General features: G+C 42.7%; 1 protein-coding gene across 1 annotated transcript in view; it reads left to right on the top strand.

Annotated features, from left to right (window-relative positions):
* LOC115902109 (protein eva-1 homolog C-like) overlaps positions 1-17678 on the top strand; it is a 203465-nt gene that overhangs the window by 84494 nt on the left and 101293 nt on the right. Inside the window, exon 5 of the mRNA XM_030945326.1 lies at positions 13662-13805. Within this exon, the coding sequence (XP_030801186.1) occupies positions 13662-13805 (144 nt within the window). The remainder of the gene's footprint in view (positions 1-13661; positions 13806-17678) is intronic.

The following is a 17678-nucleotide window of genomic DNA, read 5'->3' as shown; positions in this document are numbered from 1 at the left end:
TTTACTCTCGGACTATCAGGGTCTCTTACAGTCATGAGTTAAAGATAAATAATTGAAAAACATTCACTGGAACTTGAGCTGATGTGAAATGACTTTGAATATATTAGGCTGTGGCAGAGAAAGCAACAGTCACAGTACAAAATCCTGTGCTCAGCATTTGTCATAATTCTTCTCTGCAGAGCTGAGAGGGAATTAACAGGTTTCCCAAAGGAATTGCCTCCAGAGAGGGAAAGGCTTCAGAGGAGACTGCACAGGGAACCTTGATCTGCTGCTATTGCTGTGCTGGGATCTGTTCAGCTGTATCTGAGGATCTTTGGCTTCCCAGCTGCTGATCCAGTGCCCTTAAGGAGTTAAATGCTATTCAAATGGAAGCATGTCAAGTGAGCAATATGATATTCAGATGATGGATGTCAGTAGAAACCCACAGATGGAATGAGGCCAGTCAGGTTATTTGTGCAGCGTGGCAAGTGTCTTGCTTGTGTGGCTGTGCAAATCTGAGCACTTGTAGCACAGCTGAGTTGTGCAGAGTGTCCTGAGGTCACCAGTGTTCCTGGATGTGCTCCTGTAGTCCCTCAGTTGCCAGAAGCCAAGACAGATGTGTGTGGCAGGTTAGCCTGGACCTCTTTGGTGTGGTGTTTCGGATGGGCTGAGTCTGTGCACTGTGTGCTGTGGTGGCTGGGCTGCTGGGTGAGAACTTGCCAAGTCAGTGAAACAGGATGGGTTTCTGGAGCAGACCTGAGCACCCCACTCTGTTGTCCTTGCTGAGAGGGCAGGAACAGGCACTTGCCAGTGACAAGGCACCAGCACAGAGACCCACTCTTCAATGTCAGCAGGAAACAAAACTCTATGTGAAGCCACAAAGGGTAAAGTTTTATTCTTCTTTTCCCAGCTGCAAAATCATGAAATTGGTACTGGCTGAGAGCAGGGTATGAAGGACCAGAAAATGGGACAGCAGGCACAAACAAGGAGAACAAGCAGTGGGGTCTGACAGCAGGGCTGCAAGCGCCATAGGATCTCCAGCACCTGTATGCCCTGCTGTTCTCAAACTGGCCTTGTGAGCTCTACAAATTGGGATGTTTGCCCAAGGAAATGAGGTGTCAGATCCTAGAGGGCAGCACTCAGTCTGCTGCTGGGATGAGGCAGGGCCTTCCTCAAGTGTCAGCTCCTAAATGAAATTACATACATGAGCAGGCTCAGTGTAATGCCAAGTCTGGGGTGGAAATGCTGAGGAAACTTTACACTAAAAAACCAGCTCAAGGTTTTAAGCTGTGAACAGATGCTAAACATGACAAAGTTGTTGGACAGGAGCAAATATCCACATGTTTTGGAATTGCTGGGGTCTCAAGTATCTTAAGTCAGTCTGGTGCTCCTGGGGTGCTGTGGGAGTGGGTATGTCCTATCCATAAGAGCAAAGGGAGGGTGGGAAGGGTGTCTGGAATGTCTGCTGGCTGCATGCCCTGCAGGGCTGGGGAGGAGATGTGAGGAACTCACCATGGAGCAGTGACTTCCCCAGGCTTTCCCAGCCATTTGGGCTCTGTGTGTGGGGGGTGAAAGACAGACTATGGCTGTTGATGTTTCCTTGAATGATGAAATCCTGAGCAAATTGTGGGGGCAGGGTGAGCTTAACTAAAAGAAAATCGGGGGTGAGCAGATGGTCATTGGCAATTCACCATGCTCCAGCCTTTAAATCCCAGTCATATTTGGGAGTGGTTGTTTAGCTTTCCTCAGCTACAGCTCAGGGATCACCTTGGCATGGGACAGCCTCTGATGATCACAGCCTTCCCTTTGTCTGCCTGTGTGAGGTGCTGCAGGAATGGGAAGGTGAGCTCTGGCTGTAGTTTGCACCTCTCTTGGCCCCACAGGACAAACTGGTGTAGGATCCTCCTCCAACCCAAATCAGCGAAAAGCACATTCACACTGTGCTTCCCCATGGCACCCTGCAAAGCTCCCATTGCTGTCTCCAGGGACAAGAGCAGGTTGTGCTCCCAGCTGCCAGGAGTGATTGTGGGAGCAGCACTCAGGGTCCCCCAGCCTGCTTCAGAAACTGGGCTTCTCACAGGTCTACCTAGCCCAGCAGGCAGCTCTGTTCCTTCAGGAGCAGGTGGAAACATCACAATTTATAAATCAAAGCTTCTGCTAGCTGGAGAACATTTGCCTGCACGTTTCCACAGCCCTGCAATGTGAGGAGGGCTGCTCCATGGCAGCCTTTGATCCCAGACATTCACAACAAGCCGATCTTACAAACATGACTGTATGAGTCAGACTTTGCAGCAACATCCAGTTCCTGTAAGGCAGAACCCAGCTATGTTCTGTACATGGGAGATTTATTTTGTTTGAATTTCATGGGTATGATGATTTTTGTCAGGTCTGAGCCATGGCAAAGGACATGTTGCTGAGAAGTAGGAACTGCAAGTTTGCAGTGATTGTTTTTATCCATGCAGCCTGAGCTACTTGATGAGTGAAGAAGTCATGCTTGCCCCAAAAACAGTGAAGATTATCTGTTCTTCCTCTCCTAATGAAAAACAGTTCAGAAAATTTGGTTCAATTTTTCTTTCTGTGGACAAAATGCACATTTGGATTGAATTTAGAAATATACAGCTTCTACAGGTGAGGCTTTTAAAGAACTGAGGTCTAAGATGGGGAGGAGAGATGGCCTAATAGAGCATTGCATATGTAAGGTAAACCAATTCGTGTTGTTTCTGCCTTGAAAAACAAGACCTTGTACTCCTGTGGAAGTGTTGTGGAGAAAAAGTCTACTACCTGAATTTCCTGGATTCTACATGAGGTGCTCAGCTGTTTCCTGAGGTATCCTGGTGTTGCAGTCATTTTAACCCAGCTATTGCTGTGCTGCTTTTTGGGTGATGAAAGATCCCCAAGTCACCCTACACATGCCATGCCATGCCAGACACATGCTTTCTCTTTGTATAATGTCTATGTGAATGTGCTTAGCATCTGTGAAGAGAACGTTATGGTGAAGAACTCCATCCTATTGCTGTCATGTTAAAGTGAAAATCTGTCAGGATCCTCTTTTAACTGGAAGCATGCTGAAACTTGTGTCTCTGACCGTAATGGGAAACCCCTGCAAACAGCTGGAGCCCTCCTTGAATGCCTTGGGAACTCTGAAAAGCTCCTAAAAGAATTTGACCTTATTTGTAACTCTCTTAATAAAGCCTCCACTTTGCTGCCAGCATGTGCAGTGAGCATACACAGAGCATGGAGAGGTCTCTGGGGAAAGGGCTATTTACAAGCAATGAACCATTAATATCCCTCAGCCAAGTGAGCCCTTTGCCCCCTTTTCCTGCTGTTTACAGCTGCCTCTGCCTGCATCTCCAAGTGGTTTGGTTATTCTGAGAGAAGCAATTTAAAAAATGGCCTTTTTCTACATGTGTCTGACTGCAAGGTAGTGATCTAATTAGGAGGCTGAGGAGGAAGATCTTGGATGTAAAATTATTACCCTTTTTGTTGCTTAGTGCAGCAATATCTTTGCTCATGTTCAGGACACCTGACTTGTTCACATTATTCATTTTTACAGTGTCTCTCCCCCTGAACCACAGGGACTGAGATGGACGAGTTAGCTGACTTCTGACACAGGATCCAGGACTCCTTCTCAAGGACCCTGTCTTTCTCCATCATGTATACAAAAAGCCCAAAGCAATTTAAGGGCTCATCCTGGGTAGAAGGAATCTGGGCTTGGTTTTGGAGTCGCAGCAAGATGGTGGGAACCCTGGCTCCTCAGCCTTGCTCTGGGTCCCAGGATGTGGATTAATCTGAGACTGCTGAGACTGAAATGTCCTTGTCACTTAACATAGAAGTTGTGTCCTGTGCCCCTGTAAAGGGGAGGAATGAATGTGTTTACAAACCCCTGAGGAAGCTCAGATGGTCAGTGGCGCTCTCTGACTCATGGGATCTGATAATGGAAGAGCACAGGAAGGAGTTCAGCAAATGAGCCCATGCTTTAGGTGCTCATTCCCTGGCATTTTTCATTCTAATGCAGTGAGAGAAGGTGTTCCAACCCAGTTTGTTTTGATTTCCGTCTCTTAATGCAGATGTATATAAGACTTGAAGCAGAGTCCTCATATAAATATTTATTACATCATCATGTAAATAATGGACCCTTCTAGTTTGTTTATCTGTGACCAGATCTAGCATGTGAATGAATATGAATTACATGCAGTAAAAAATCCATTTTATTCCAGGGTATATGTTCCTGTCAGCAGAAGAGCTGGCTGTAAGAGACTGCTGCCCCTCCAGCTCTGCATTTCTGTCTCTCTTCTCCTTCACCATCTATGACCATTTTCCATCCTGTTTCCATCAGGATAAGGTTGTGGCTGTGCTCTAATCTTAGTCTTAAGTCAAATGCTTAAAAATAAAAATGTGGAGCTGGACAATGAGGAGTAGTAACCCCTGGCACTGCTGGGGGAAGCAGAGGATGGCTGGGACTGCAGGAAGGGGTGGGATATCCACAGAAATCTGTGCTGGCCAGAAAATGCCATGTAGCACAGCTGACCTTCAGCAGATCCAAGTGGCTGAAAGACTCTCATGCTTCATGCTGGATTCCCTGTCTGGCCTTTAAAGCAGCTGCAGTGCTGGGTCTGTGGGATGAGCAGCAGCTGGGGGGCTCAGACCCTGTCATTCTTCTCTACAGAGCACACCAGGCTTCCAAAGCACCCCTGCTGTAGGTGTGACTCTGTGTAAGCTTCATTTACATTCAGGGCAGAAACTACTTTATTATGTGTATAGCTCATGATTAAGAACATGTTTTTAGAGGCCAATCTGTTTGTATGTAATAAAACCCATAAGTATCCAAATCTGAAGGCTAAATAAATATCAGTTGCTGTTTAATTCACATATCATACCTTGTTAAATTTAAATTGAAGTGCAGTTCCCATTTAGAATGCTGAGTTAAAGTGAGACAAAGCCTGCTTTCAGAAAGTTGTTCTTCAATTTTAGATACTTTATGTGTTTCACTTTTTGCTTTCAAAACAGCAGGAGGTAATTAAAATCACTTTACAGCTGTTTCTAGAAGACTCCAACTATTGTTGGATTCCACAGAGCCATAAAAATGACTTATATGAAATTGTTTTTATATGCACACAATAGCTATTAAAAAAATAATTAAAAAGTACATTCAAATGTGAGTCTGGACAAGATCTTTCTCTAAACCAAGGTTCAAGTTGGTTTTGAAATGCTGTTTACAGTGCAGTATGACCCCACAGAGTGATTGTAATTAAAAATTCTGAAACTAGTAATTTAAATAGCACTAGCAGGCTCTGTGATGGTATTTGAAGAAGTAAAGTATTTGTATCAGTAATATCAACTTCTTTAGTGGCTGATCTTATAAAAGTTGCTTATTGCCCAACTATTAGTTAAAAGCAACCCCAAAATACAATCCTAACAATAAAAGGGCAAAGTTCAAGAGATTTAAATGTGTAGCATCTCAGTTTGTTTCCATGGAGTTGCTTTGAATGAAAACCAGTGTAACTTGTTCAAAACTGATAAAGTTCCTCTTAAACTAATTCAGATGTCACTCAAGAATATTGCAAAATTGCCACAGTGAGAACCTGAGAAACAAAGGTAATGTGAAACCTGGGAGTTTGCGGGCATGCCATGCTTTATTTTAGGGACCAAGGGCAAGAAGTGACTTGCAGGCTGTGTCAGCTGGATAATCTCTTTAGAAAATGGACCAGTCCTGCAGCTTGTGAAGTTCAGACCTTGCTTCAGACTAGGTCTAGGCACTTGTTGAATATCCCCATGTTCAGTAAAATACTTTTTTTGGGCTACAATGACTAGGAAGGAGAAATGAACTCAAGGACTTCACAGAGAGTAGATACATTGAAAGCACTATCCCTTTATTCTGATATCTTCTGAGTGATGCTAAAGCTGTTACCTTCTTTGCTTCTTTTCTTGAATGTCTTACAGCCCACGATCCACTCTGCTGCAAATTAAACAATAAAATTTAACTGTTTAACTGATTTGCCACACCAAATCTTTTTTGTTCTCTGAGACTTCTTGGAGTCACGTTTGAAGCTGTCCTTGGATTCTCACTTCAGCTCCCAAGCCCGAGAAATGTTATTAATTTGATCAACTTTGCAAACTCTGAATCAGTCCCTGCAAAACTGGAGGCTCATATATTTTATGTGAGTTCTGGTTCCAGATCCATGGGTGATAAGATGATTTAAGTTCACATTAATAAACCAAGTGTTTCTAAATGTAACTATAGGATCTGTAATTAAATCCGTAATTGATCCTTCAGTTGCAGTCTCTAAATGTGATTGGTTTGTTTTAAGATAATTTTCTCTTTTCTGACCTACTGCTGAAGTTTCCAAAGTTTTATGAACTGTATAGTGACTAATTTTTCTCTCTCATTCTGTAAAACACTTTTTAAATGTAAAGCTGGCCTTCTCTGCATATCCTTCTAAAGTTTGGATATAGATTTCCTTTCTAGCCTGTTCAGTGACATTGTGCAAGTCATATGTTCTATATATAGCTGTATCAATGTGAAATTCTCTGCTGCTATTTGCAATATGATGATGACCATTTAACATTCTACAAATACCAGTAGGGAACTTCACCTTTTAATTGTTTTGGGTTCCAGCTCCTGAGCTTCTTTTGTGTATGTAAATACACTTCTGCTTCTCTACCTTTTTTGTTTAAGGGCAGTTTTTGGTTTCTATTGGCTGAACTTCACATTGGTTGGTCTTAAGGATACTTAAATATTTGTAGTTTGGTTTTCTCCCTCTTGCCTTGTGGATCTAGACCCAACTCACTTCTTTTGTTTTTTATCGAGACTTGTGTGCCATGGCAGGGAAAAGAAATCCACTGTATTTCAGTTGCCCCCAACTGAAACTGTGTGACAACTTTACACTGATAAAGAAATTACTTCCCCAGGCTGCTAAATGAGAGAGAAAGTGGACAAAATCCATCTTTATTAACAGTCTTCTGCACTGGCTTTTAAAGAGAACATCAAACTTAATGGATATGGGCTTAGTCGAAAATGCCTGGGGTTTGATGTACTGCACAGGGTGCCGACTGACTCATTGATATTCCGTGAAGACATCCTTCACAGGCTGCTGGATGGCTAATTTTGGCTGAAGCTGAGGCTTAGGCACCTCTAGCAGCTGCCTCTCTGTGAAGGAGCTGATGTTTGTATCAACCACAGCTAATGGAACATCTTTAAAATGGATGAGAAACTGCCCAAAACCAGGAGAGCTTTCTTCCCTTCTGCTTACGATAGAGGTTCTTTTTCAGATTTAGGCAGTCACTCCTAGGTAAAACATGAAGCAATTTAGGCAGTTGCCTCACCTGAAAGGTTGGAGTTACTTCCTGCTTGTGTCCTTCCTGCCATTCCATTGAAATTTGCTTTCTCTTTTGGCAGACAAGTGGATAACCACAGCACTGATTCAGACATCTGTCAGCTTTCTTTGCAGGAACGAAATTTCTCTCCTCTTAGTTAATTGACTCCTTCCATCTTTCATTCTGTCCTCTCACATTCATAGCTCCCAACAAGTAACCTTTCCTCTTTTGTTCTCGAGCAGGAAATCAGGCTGGCTGTTTTAGGCAAAAATCCTGTCCTCTGCTTGAGGAGTGTCCTCCTCAAGCTGTCAATTGTTTGTAAATTACATCCCTTATGGGAAAATTTATCTTAAGTTGATCCTTTCACCTGCTCTTCAAAAGACAGCAAGGAAAGCTAAAGTTCTGCTGATGATTTAATTTCGAGATTTGGGTTTGCTCCTGGTACCTTTACACTGAGCCAAAGAAACCCACAGAATTTGTCTCTTGATCAGCTACCACCAGTTCTATTCCAGTTCCTAAACATTTACTTTGTGTGTACTGCTGGAAATAGTATTTTAAGACAGTAATCTCCTTTCTGAAGTCTTTAATTGTGGCCAACCATTTGGTCGTTTTGACACCTCAAGGTCTTATATTTTCTTGGCTGAAAAAAGTAATATGAGTGCCCCATTTTTCTTGAAAATTCACAGACTCAGTCTGACTCACCCTCTTACGAGTGGGTGGAGTATTTTCTCAGGCTTCAGTTTCCTTTCTTTTTAAAGTGTGTGCATGTTAATACTGAGTTTAGCTCCATGTCCTGCTGCCTCTCCAGATCCATGGACAGCCTGTGGAAAACTCCTGCCTGGCAGCTTCACAGCATGCTAACAGATTCACCTGACCAGCTGTGTGCGGTCCTTCTTGCTCTGGACAGTCTGTCTCATTTGTGCAGGAACTCACCTTTGCAGGTTCAGCAGGGCTGTGCCAGGTGAGTCTGATCATGAGCAGATAAACAGATGTTCTTGAACATCTGCAATATGCCCAACTTCACTGTGGGATTATTCACCCTTCTCAAAACTCGGGGTTTACATCTGTTTGTGAATCCATCTGTGATGGCTGCTGCCTTGGAAGAGGCTCCAATCTCCAATAGAGCATTTAAGAGTTACCAAAATTCAAAAATTAAAGAGTTTGGAAACATTCTTTCAAACCCAGATAGGTTTTGCAAAAAAAGCAGTAAAGCATGGCTCGGATTTCAGATTTGGATGTATCACCCTTACTGGAGAAAAACAAGTAACACTGAGTAACCAAAATTAAGGATATGATTAATAGGCACTGGCTCCAGTTTATTTCATTTTTTTTACCAGGAAGAGGTAATAAAGAAATATTCATGCTGGGAAGCAGCCTTAGACTGACTAAAATCCATTCATTGTGGTGAGCTTGATGATATGGACATTACATCACCGAAACCAATTCCAGTTTTAAAGCCAACATGGTCTGCAAGCTGCAGCTGGTAAAATCCTCCATCATCTCTGTTGCCCTGGTTTGGATTTTTACCCTGACAGAGGCTGGGCTGATGGAGTAGGTAAGGTGAATTACTGGTAAGGTGAATTACCCACTGAGGACTTAGACTGATGGTTGTGAAATCCAACTGGCCAGTGGTCTGCATTTGTGAAGTGATCCTGGGAAAGGGAATTCACCTTGCACCAGGAGCAAGGCTGGAGGGATGTGCAACTTCTAGAAATTGGGGCCAGAGGTAAAGAGAATAAAGTGAGCTGATCCCACTCCCCTACAGCCGCAGTTTTAGCTGAAAATGCCATATTTGAAAAGCACAGATGATACTTTTAAATGCTTTCACATGTGAAAGTTTCACATAGCCAGGATTTGTATGTGCTCTCTGGCAGTGTAGTCAAGCAATCCAAGACTAATGAAAGCCAAGGGTAACTCGGGCCCAGCCTCTCCTAGAGGGCTCTCTATCATCTATGAGGTCTTAAAGCAGTTTTTATTGCTGTATCATGGGATTTGAGCTTTGTTGGCTTTAAGAGTTTCTCGGCAGGGGCCTGGCTCTGCTTAGCAGTGCTTACCTCAGACTTAGTGATACAGTGTTGGCATTTGTGAGTGTCCTTCCCACTCTCTGACACATGAAGTCACTTGTTTCTTACTGGTGCCAGGGTGGTATCTCATAAAACATTTGGAATTTGCATTTAGCAAGCAAACAAGCAGCAGAAGAAAGGAGATTGTGGAATATAAAATCATTAAGGTTGGAAAAGACCTTAAGATCATGTAATCCAACTGTAATGCTGCCCTGAATGAGCATGACATCTGGTACAATAAGTGCCATGTCTAGTCTCCCACTTCTGAAGACCTGGAAAAAAAGAATTTGGCCAGCTGAAGGGGACCACAGCCCAACTCTGCTGCACCACATTTCTGGGCTTGGCTTCCCTGCATCTTTTTGGCAGGATAAATGCATGATTTATGGATAAAACCCCTCTGTTTTCCTGCCTGTCTGAGCTCTGAGAATGGGCACCTGGAGGTGAGGACTTCTGACCTGGAATCACCTTCTGAAGAGGTACTAATATAGTTGGAGCTTTCACTTCAATGAGTTCCCCAAGGACTTATCTACATTTGGAAGTTAAATTACCTATGTGCACTTCATAACATCTAACAGGAGTGAATTCACTGTTTTTATAAGCCCAAGACACAGGGGTAAAAGAAAATACCATGTTGTCCCTTCTAGAGCTCCAAATGCCATGGTGGTGACTGTGATTTATGAAGGTGCCGTAGTCTCATCTATCACTCAGCCACCTCTCAGATGTACTATTGACATCTTCAGTGCTCATTAGCGAGGGAATAAAGATGCTTGAATATGACATTTTGGCACCCAGCTAAATGAACTCCTTGTCAGAAACCCTTTGAAGTGTGTATGGAAAATGGTCCCATTTGGAGGTTGTGATTGTTGCTCTTACATTTTCCAGTTCAGTGTATTATGTGGAAGATGAACATGCTGACAGACCAAGAAATTCAAGATGGGAGACAAAGCTAATTTCAGTGTTGGTGTACTCCTCCCTCGAAACACTGCAAACTGCGTGCCCTGGCCCTTATGGGAATGTACCAGGCAGTTTTGCTTAGAAATTGTGTGGAGGCAAAACCAGGGAAAATTCCCTGTTGTGAGCAAAAGGAAGTCTTTGAAGTGAACACTTGGTCAGAATTTGTGCCTAGACCCCATTTCTGTTTTTTCAGGGCTAGAAAAATATGACAGTTTCCATGAGAATGGCTCAGGTCTTTCCTGGGGAAAATGGGAAGAGTATTTGAATTTACCATGTGGGAGACTGTTGCTCCAGTAGAGTTTAGCTGGATCTTGTAACATGGATACCTCAGATGACTTTCTGCCACTTCTGCATTCACCAGCTTCTGGTGTTCATTGGGTCTGGAGGTGAGGGAAAACAGTAAAACTTTCCTAAATTGTGACTGTTTGCAGCAAGAGCCAAGGAAATGGAGCACTACAAGAAACCTCCACTGTGCTATATTGAAGTCACACTGGCAGCCACATAAAAAAGCAGTCAGAGATTGCTTGAAATCTTCAGTAATGACCTGGAACAGGGTTTTTAGGTGGTACCAAATTGGGCAGGACTTGTTACAGCTTAACTAGAACACTGAAGTGTCTGGTTTGAGGTTCTCCAGGTAAAGAGACATGTTGGAAAACAGGAGCAAGTCCAGTGGAGCTCCACCAAGCTGGTCATTGGCTTGGAGCATACAGCATATGGGGGAATACTGAGGGATACAGGGTTGTTCAGTTTTCAGATGAGAAAGCTCTGGGTGGGATATTATTTCTGTTTTTTACTAAGGAATAGGTGATTCTACAGAAGATTCTTTTTGGGAACACACAGAAGGAAACAGCAGATGAACACCAAAAGCAATGAACATGAGTTGCACCAATAGAAACCTGATTACACACAATGAAAAAATTCTTCACCTGGAGAGGGGCTTAGCCCTGGATCAAGTGTCCAAGGAGTTTGGGAAATATTTCTCCGTGGAGATTTTCAAAACTTGCCTGGGTGAATTCCTGAGCAACCTGATGTAACATCAAAGCTGGCTGTTCTTTGGGCAGGAGGTTGGAGTGGACAGGCTCCAGATATTGCTTTCAGCTAAATTATGGGATGGTTTATGTGCTGCAGTCCCAGCAGGCAGCGTTTTCTCCGGATATGTTTTTTCATGCTATGGTTTGCAAAAAGTCCATGTAAAAGAGGCTTTTACAATCTTGATGCCCTACTTTCTATGCGGGGCGCTTTTATCTTCAGCTGTAATTGAAGCATAGAGAGCTCCTTCTACTCTTCTGCTCATTGTGGCTGGTGCAGGTTGAGCTGGAGCAGCCTGGCAGTTGGAGAGTTGAGGACTTCACTAAGGATATTTGTGACTATGGTGGCCTGGTCTGTGCCCAAAGAACTTGGGTGTCTGGGCTTACATATGTACTGGTAATTGAGTAGTAATAGCGGCACAGGTACTGGAAATAAATCTGTACTGTGAATGCATGGTCCATGGCATGTTGTCTTGGCCAAGATAACTCTCCCAGGCTGTCCAGAAGCTCAGAGAATTCTGGAATGGTTTGAATTGGAAGGGTTCTTAAAGATCATCTTGTTCCAATCCCCCTACCATGGGCAGGAGCACCTGCCACTAGACCAGGTTGCTCAAAGCCCCAAAAATACAGTGAGGGCCTTCTGCAAATTGGCTATTAGGAGTAACCCTGTTATATCTCAGGCTGTATTACCTTTTTGGAGTAATGCTAGTTGGCAAAATCATTCTAAGGTACAGGGTATCACTTAAACAAAGAGGGTAAAGGTGTGTCCATAATTTAGCCCTCTTTGGTTTCCTGATACAGATGCTGCTGCTGAAGTCAATTTGGGTGGAAACCATGGCCTGCTCAGAGCTGCATGGGAGGAAGGAGACCATCCATACCAGGACATGACTAGTGATGGCTAGAGAAGCTGTATATGTTGGTGTGAGAGTATATGACAAATAAAACTCCTAGAAGCATTTTCAGTCTGATGAATCTACAGCTTTGGCACCTGAAGAGTCAATTTGATCTGTTAAAGTGGAGAGCAGAGTCTGTAGTTTAGTGCATACATATTCCTAAATGAGGAAGGTCCCAAAGGCTGCCTATCTCTGGGGGTGCTGAATGCAAAAGCCTTGTTGTGCCTCTCACAGGACCAGCAATGTGTAATTCCCCATGGATACAGTATGCTTCTGTGCCAGAGAGCAAGGCCCCTAAGCAGACAGCTGTGGGACATTCTCTGTTATGTGTGAGAACAATAACAAATAAAAAGAATAGGCACCCTCCAAGAAATCCTCTGCAGCAATTAGATTTGCTGAGTTTCTCTAGCTGGATGTTTGCAAAAAGACAATGAATCAGGATTGCTGCATGCCAGATGTTTCCACTGAAACCTCTGACACTCATTGGATCAGAAATCCCCTAAGGAAGTTTGGGTCATTCAGTATGAAAATGTTCACATGGAGCCTTCTTCTTTTGTCATTTGCGGCATGTGAAATAAAATGCTGCCTTTGATTTGAGAAAAAGGGCATGTTACCCTGTAGGCTTGGTTTTCTGTGGCTTTCCCGTGTCTCTCATGGCTTGGGCTGGTTCTAGCATTCAGTATCTTTTGAGGTCCATTTTTTCTTTCCCTTCCTCCTAATTAGTGACCAAAAGGGGTTTGTATTCCATTCTCTGTAGCTGTCCTATTCCTTTTAGCAACAATTTGATGTTGAAGAAATGTCTCCTTGCAAGTTTCCCCCTCGGCTTGGTCCTGGCTGGACAGTGAAAGCAAACTGTCAGTCTTGCATCTAAAAGCTCAGGACTTTATCTGTGCAAATTGTTCTCACCCTAGGTAAGAAAACAGGCAAAACCACCTGGTAGAGTAAACTATATGGGAAAATACTTTTGGAACTTCCCATATTCTAAATTTCTAATATGAAAAATGTTTCTACTTGCATGGAATGAATATGTTTAAAACAATATTTATTATATGGTAGATGATAATATTATAATTATTACATCTCATAGTAATTTTCATTAGATTTAGAAATAAAACATCAAAGAGCAGACAGAGACACTGATTACCTTTGTCTTCAACAGGGCCCAGAGAGGGGGATTTGAGACAACTCTTGTGGTGTTACAAAGATGAAACATCTTTTATTCTCAACCTTCTTTGTGTGATTCTTCAATGTTCTTTCAATTTATTAGAGGTGTGTTAGAGTCAGATACACCTTCTTATGCAAACACCAAGACTTTTAAATATGGAAATCTTGTATGTACTCTCACAGTCTGCAACTGGGAAATTATTTTTAGGCAATTTCTGTTGTGAATAGACAAATATTCACAGATAGGTATTGTTTTTCCCTTTTAGAGTGTCAGTCAGCTACTGCTCTGCAGCTCATGATCAAGCGCTGTCACGGGAAAAGAAGCTGCAGCATATATGCCAGTACCTATGAATTTGGAGATCCTTGTTACCCAGGCATCCAAAAGCATCTTAATGTCATCTACACCTGTGGTAAGTTACAAAATTCTCTAACTCTCACTGGGGTCTATGTTTGTTGAGCAGTGGTGTGTGGAGAATAAGATGGAAAAAGTTGTTGAACTTCCAGTTCGCTCATGGTGATTCTTATTTGGTCGACAAGGAAAAGCTTTGGATCACCAGAGTAGTTTAATTCTGTCACTTTTTGTACTCCTAGGCTCTATAGAAAAAGCAAAAAATGTGGAAATTATATTTATTAACCCATTCATCTGCTTCTTCAAGGCAGGAAAATTTGGCAGTGAAGTCAGTCTGCTCAGTGGACATTTACACGCTGAATGTTGCCATCCTGCAGCAAAGCTGTGGTTATCAGTAGGATTCTTATTACTTTATTCTGTATTTATTTCATTTTGTACCATAAAATCAAGTGATTACCAAACCATAGTCATTCACTCCCAAAATCACTCCCAAAATCTTCAGGTAAGCATTGCAACAATTTTTCCAACAAAATACTGTTATTAAACAAAAAAATAAACAGTTTGCTCTCAGTTGGCAGCTTAAGTCATAGCACTGAACAGACACTCTTACCTGACTAGTCATCTTATTTTGCAACAGAGGAAAAATTCTGTTCCTGTCTGAGCTCTGTAATATGAAAAACAACATCTGTCTTCTTACTGTGATGACATTTTGGTCATTTGTAGCTGACAAATTTGAAAATATTTCCTTCAGGGTTTTGCTTACATGGTTGTCACTAGGATCAGCTCAGTCTCTCTCAGTGTTCCTTTCTGCATCCATCTGGAAGTGCAAATTTTGGCGCTGTACTGAATGTGCTGAGCAGACAGTGGCTCATGTAGTGAAAGAGAAGCCGTCTGTGCCCTCAGACAGCAAAGGGTCTGTGGGTCACTCTGTGTGTAACTGCAGATTGCTGAGTGTGACAGAAAGCATTTGAGATGCAGTCACTGTAACATTTTGTGTAGTGGCTACAGCATGGTGGCTGTGCAGCACCCTGAGGAGCAAAGACATTGATGCAGGAGCATCAGGCTCTCAGCTCATCTGGCTGTTATTTCATTTGGCAGGAATGGCAGGAAGGTTGAGTTTTGTTTGAAGTGATGCAGCAAGAAGTAGCAAGGCTATCTTTGCAAAGCCCTGTGAGATTTCTAGTCAGGAAGGTGATGTTTTAATATCACTTTTCTCATAAAAAGTCTGGGGAGAAGCTTATCCTCATGGGGATTTGACAGAAACAAAGGCAATGTAGAAGGCAAAACAGGAGCTCCATCCCTCAAAAATCCAGGGAAAACAAACAGAGCCCCATGATGTATTTCCAAGAGGATTTCTCCTTCAAAGGCCTCCAGGGCCTTATTCTAGAATCGTAGTCCTGGTCTCAAAGTCCACTATAAAAGGCACTAATGATCTCTTAATCTGACCTTAACTCTCTAGTCCAAGCCTAACTGCATCAGGAAATGAGTCACACTTGAGAGCACAAAATGGCATGTTTTGCTTTTCTGTGGGTAAAATCTGCCTCATCCTTTGAAGGTGGCCATGGCTCCTTTTCAAAACCGTGATCTCAGACGTGTCTCTGAACTGGATTTTGTGATCAACAGACACATATTTCTTGCCTCAAATAGCAAAGTCCTTCAACATGTGAAAATGAAATAAACAAGAAATCAAATTCCAGTTCCATATGCTTGTGCCAGACAGAACTGAGTCCTGGAATTCTTTTAGAAGAAATGATAAAACCAAACATTTTGGTATTCTCATGACCTAGAGAATGATAGCAGTGTAGAAAACCTCCTGCTGGCTGTCTCTCTGTTTCAGGTTTCCTTAAAGCTGTACACATTATGGCTCCTGGTAGAGTGCTCTCCTACTTTCACCAAAACTGTAGGAGTGAAAGGGGTCAGGCTGGGACAAATGGGCATGACTGCACTTCCCTGTTGCCTGTATCTCAATACATATCCCTGTTTCCCACCTCTTGCACTTGGAAACATGTTGTCTCTTGCTGTTGTCTGGAGATCAGTGAAAGATGCAGTGACCCTGGCATAGCTTGGGAAATGTGATGGGTGTACAAATGGATTTCTCTAAGCATCAGCCCTTTTTGCTTCTGCTTCAAGTAAGTAACCCCATCACTCTCTGAGGTCAGGCAGTGCTGTCAGTCTGCTCCTCTCTGTCACTCCCTGCCTGCCCAGCTGTGTCAGAGATGTCCTGCCATGTGTCACTGGTCTTACCTGTGAGAAAAACTGCCATGTGTCCTTGGCCAGTGCTGCTGACCTGCTGCGCTGCTTCAGAAGAGTTGCTGAGAGCAAGAACCATGATGGACGTGGCTGTGGGTGGGAGAGTCTTCATGCAGATATTTCCTTTGTGAGGAACTTCAGTATCTATTGGGACAGAGCAGCTGAACTTGGCTTCTGGTCCTAAAGCATGGGAAGGACTGGAAGGAGACCAATATTTCTTCTTCTGATAGCAACTCGTGAAAAAAATTCTGCTGAGTAAGTAATTTGTGAGGTGACAAAAGGTAATATTAATGAAAAGCTCATGAACTGTTAGCAGAAATCACAGCTGAGATTGACCCTGTGAGAGACTGGCAGTGTTTATGTAGACCAAGGCCTAGTGAAGAGCTGGTGAGGTGTCTTATCTCCCAGTCTTGGCAAGAGAACATCTGTAGGGTCTCTCAGGTCATCGTGTCCACTGTTCTTCTCTAGCCTGACAGAAGGACCTGGGCCCTATTCCAGATCTCCAAGAGGTAAATGGATGAGGCAAGAACTTTGCTTCCTTTAAGCCATATCCATATTTCTTGAAGGTTCATTCCTCTAGCTTCCATGTTTTATTGGACATGAGAATTCCTGCCAGACACACACAGTTTTGCTGGATGAATCTGTTCTTAAATAAAGGTGTCATCTAGCTTCTTGCCCAGCTGTATATTTAAAAAATATTGGTTATAATTACTCCAGCCAGTGGGAATGGCTCAAGTCAGCAGTTCTCCATATCAAATTATACCCCTTTGCACTGTGGGCTCAAGGTCTGTTGGCATCACCTAGCTGAGAGGGAAATGTCACCAGTTTGTGTGTATGTATGAGATGATTGGAGCAAACAAACACCCAGCAGCCTGGTGTGATAGAGATCTCATGTGCGTTAGCGTCCCATTAGCCCAGCCAAGGAAACAGATGAAAAAAACCTCCAACATAAAAACATTCCAAACCTGAACCTTGGCAGGAGCTGAAATACAAAAATTTGGCCCAAAGCCACATTTAGGTAATGAAATGGTATGGAAGGTGGGATTTTCCAGTATGTGGGTCCCATTACTGCACTAATAAATGCATTAATTACTTTTTCAAAAGAAAAAGGCAAGTTCATTCTGGGAAGCACATAAGGCCTGGTGAGGTTGAGCTCTGAGTGTGGCAGCTGCAATAGAGGCAGATGTAAAAATTTTAGTTCTGCCTTTTCTTTAAAATACCCTTAGAGTGAAAAAGAAAATAAAAAAGCATTAATGCAACTGAGAAAAATTATACAATAATTACTTACTGGAAGTCTTTCTCTCTTTGTTTCCTCTTCCCCCAAACATCTTCCTTTGTCTCTGTCTTTCTTTCGTATAAAGCATTGTAATTTTTTGCACTATCTGTGAGTAGCTTGGTAGTGGTTTTGTACTTATTGATAAAACTTACTGTGCTCACAATCTTTTCATTTTCTTTATAGTCCAGTTATTAACTTCAAAGGCACTCTTTAATTCTCTATATCTCTTTCCTCTCTAGTTTGCTAGATTAGTTTTTTTTGCCTGTGTTGAAGTCCTAACTGAGCACTGCATTAAAACCTGTGGAATTTTTTCACACACACAGTCCCACTTGGACTCAAGGAAGCGTTTTAGGACCTATGGATAATTGCCATGAAAGTTAAATATTTTCTCAAATTCTTCCTTGAGTG

The sequence above is a fragment of the Camarhynchus parvulus genome, chromosome 3, assembly GCF_901933205.1.
Source record: "Camarhynchus parvulus chromosome 3, STF_HiC, whole genome shotgun sequence".
Taxonomy (NCBI): Eukaryota; Metazoa; Chordata; class Aves; order Passeriformes; family Thraupidae; genus Camarhynchus; species Camarhynchus parvulus.
This window is presented reverse-complemented; position numbering and strand designations above follow the sequence as displayed.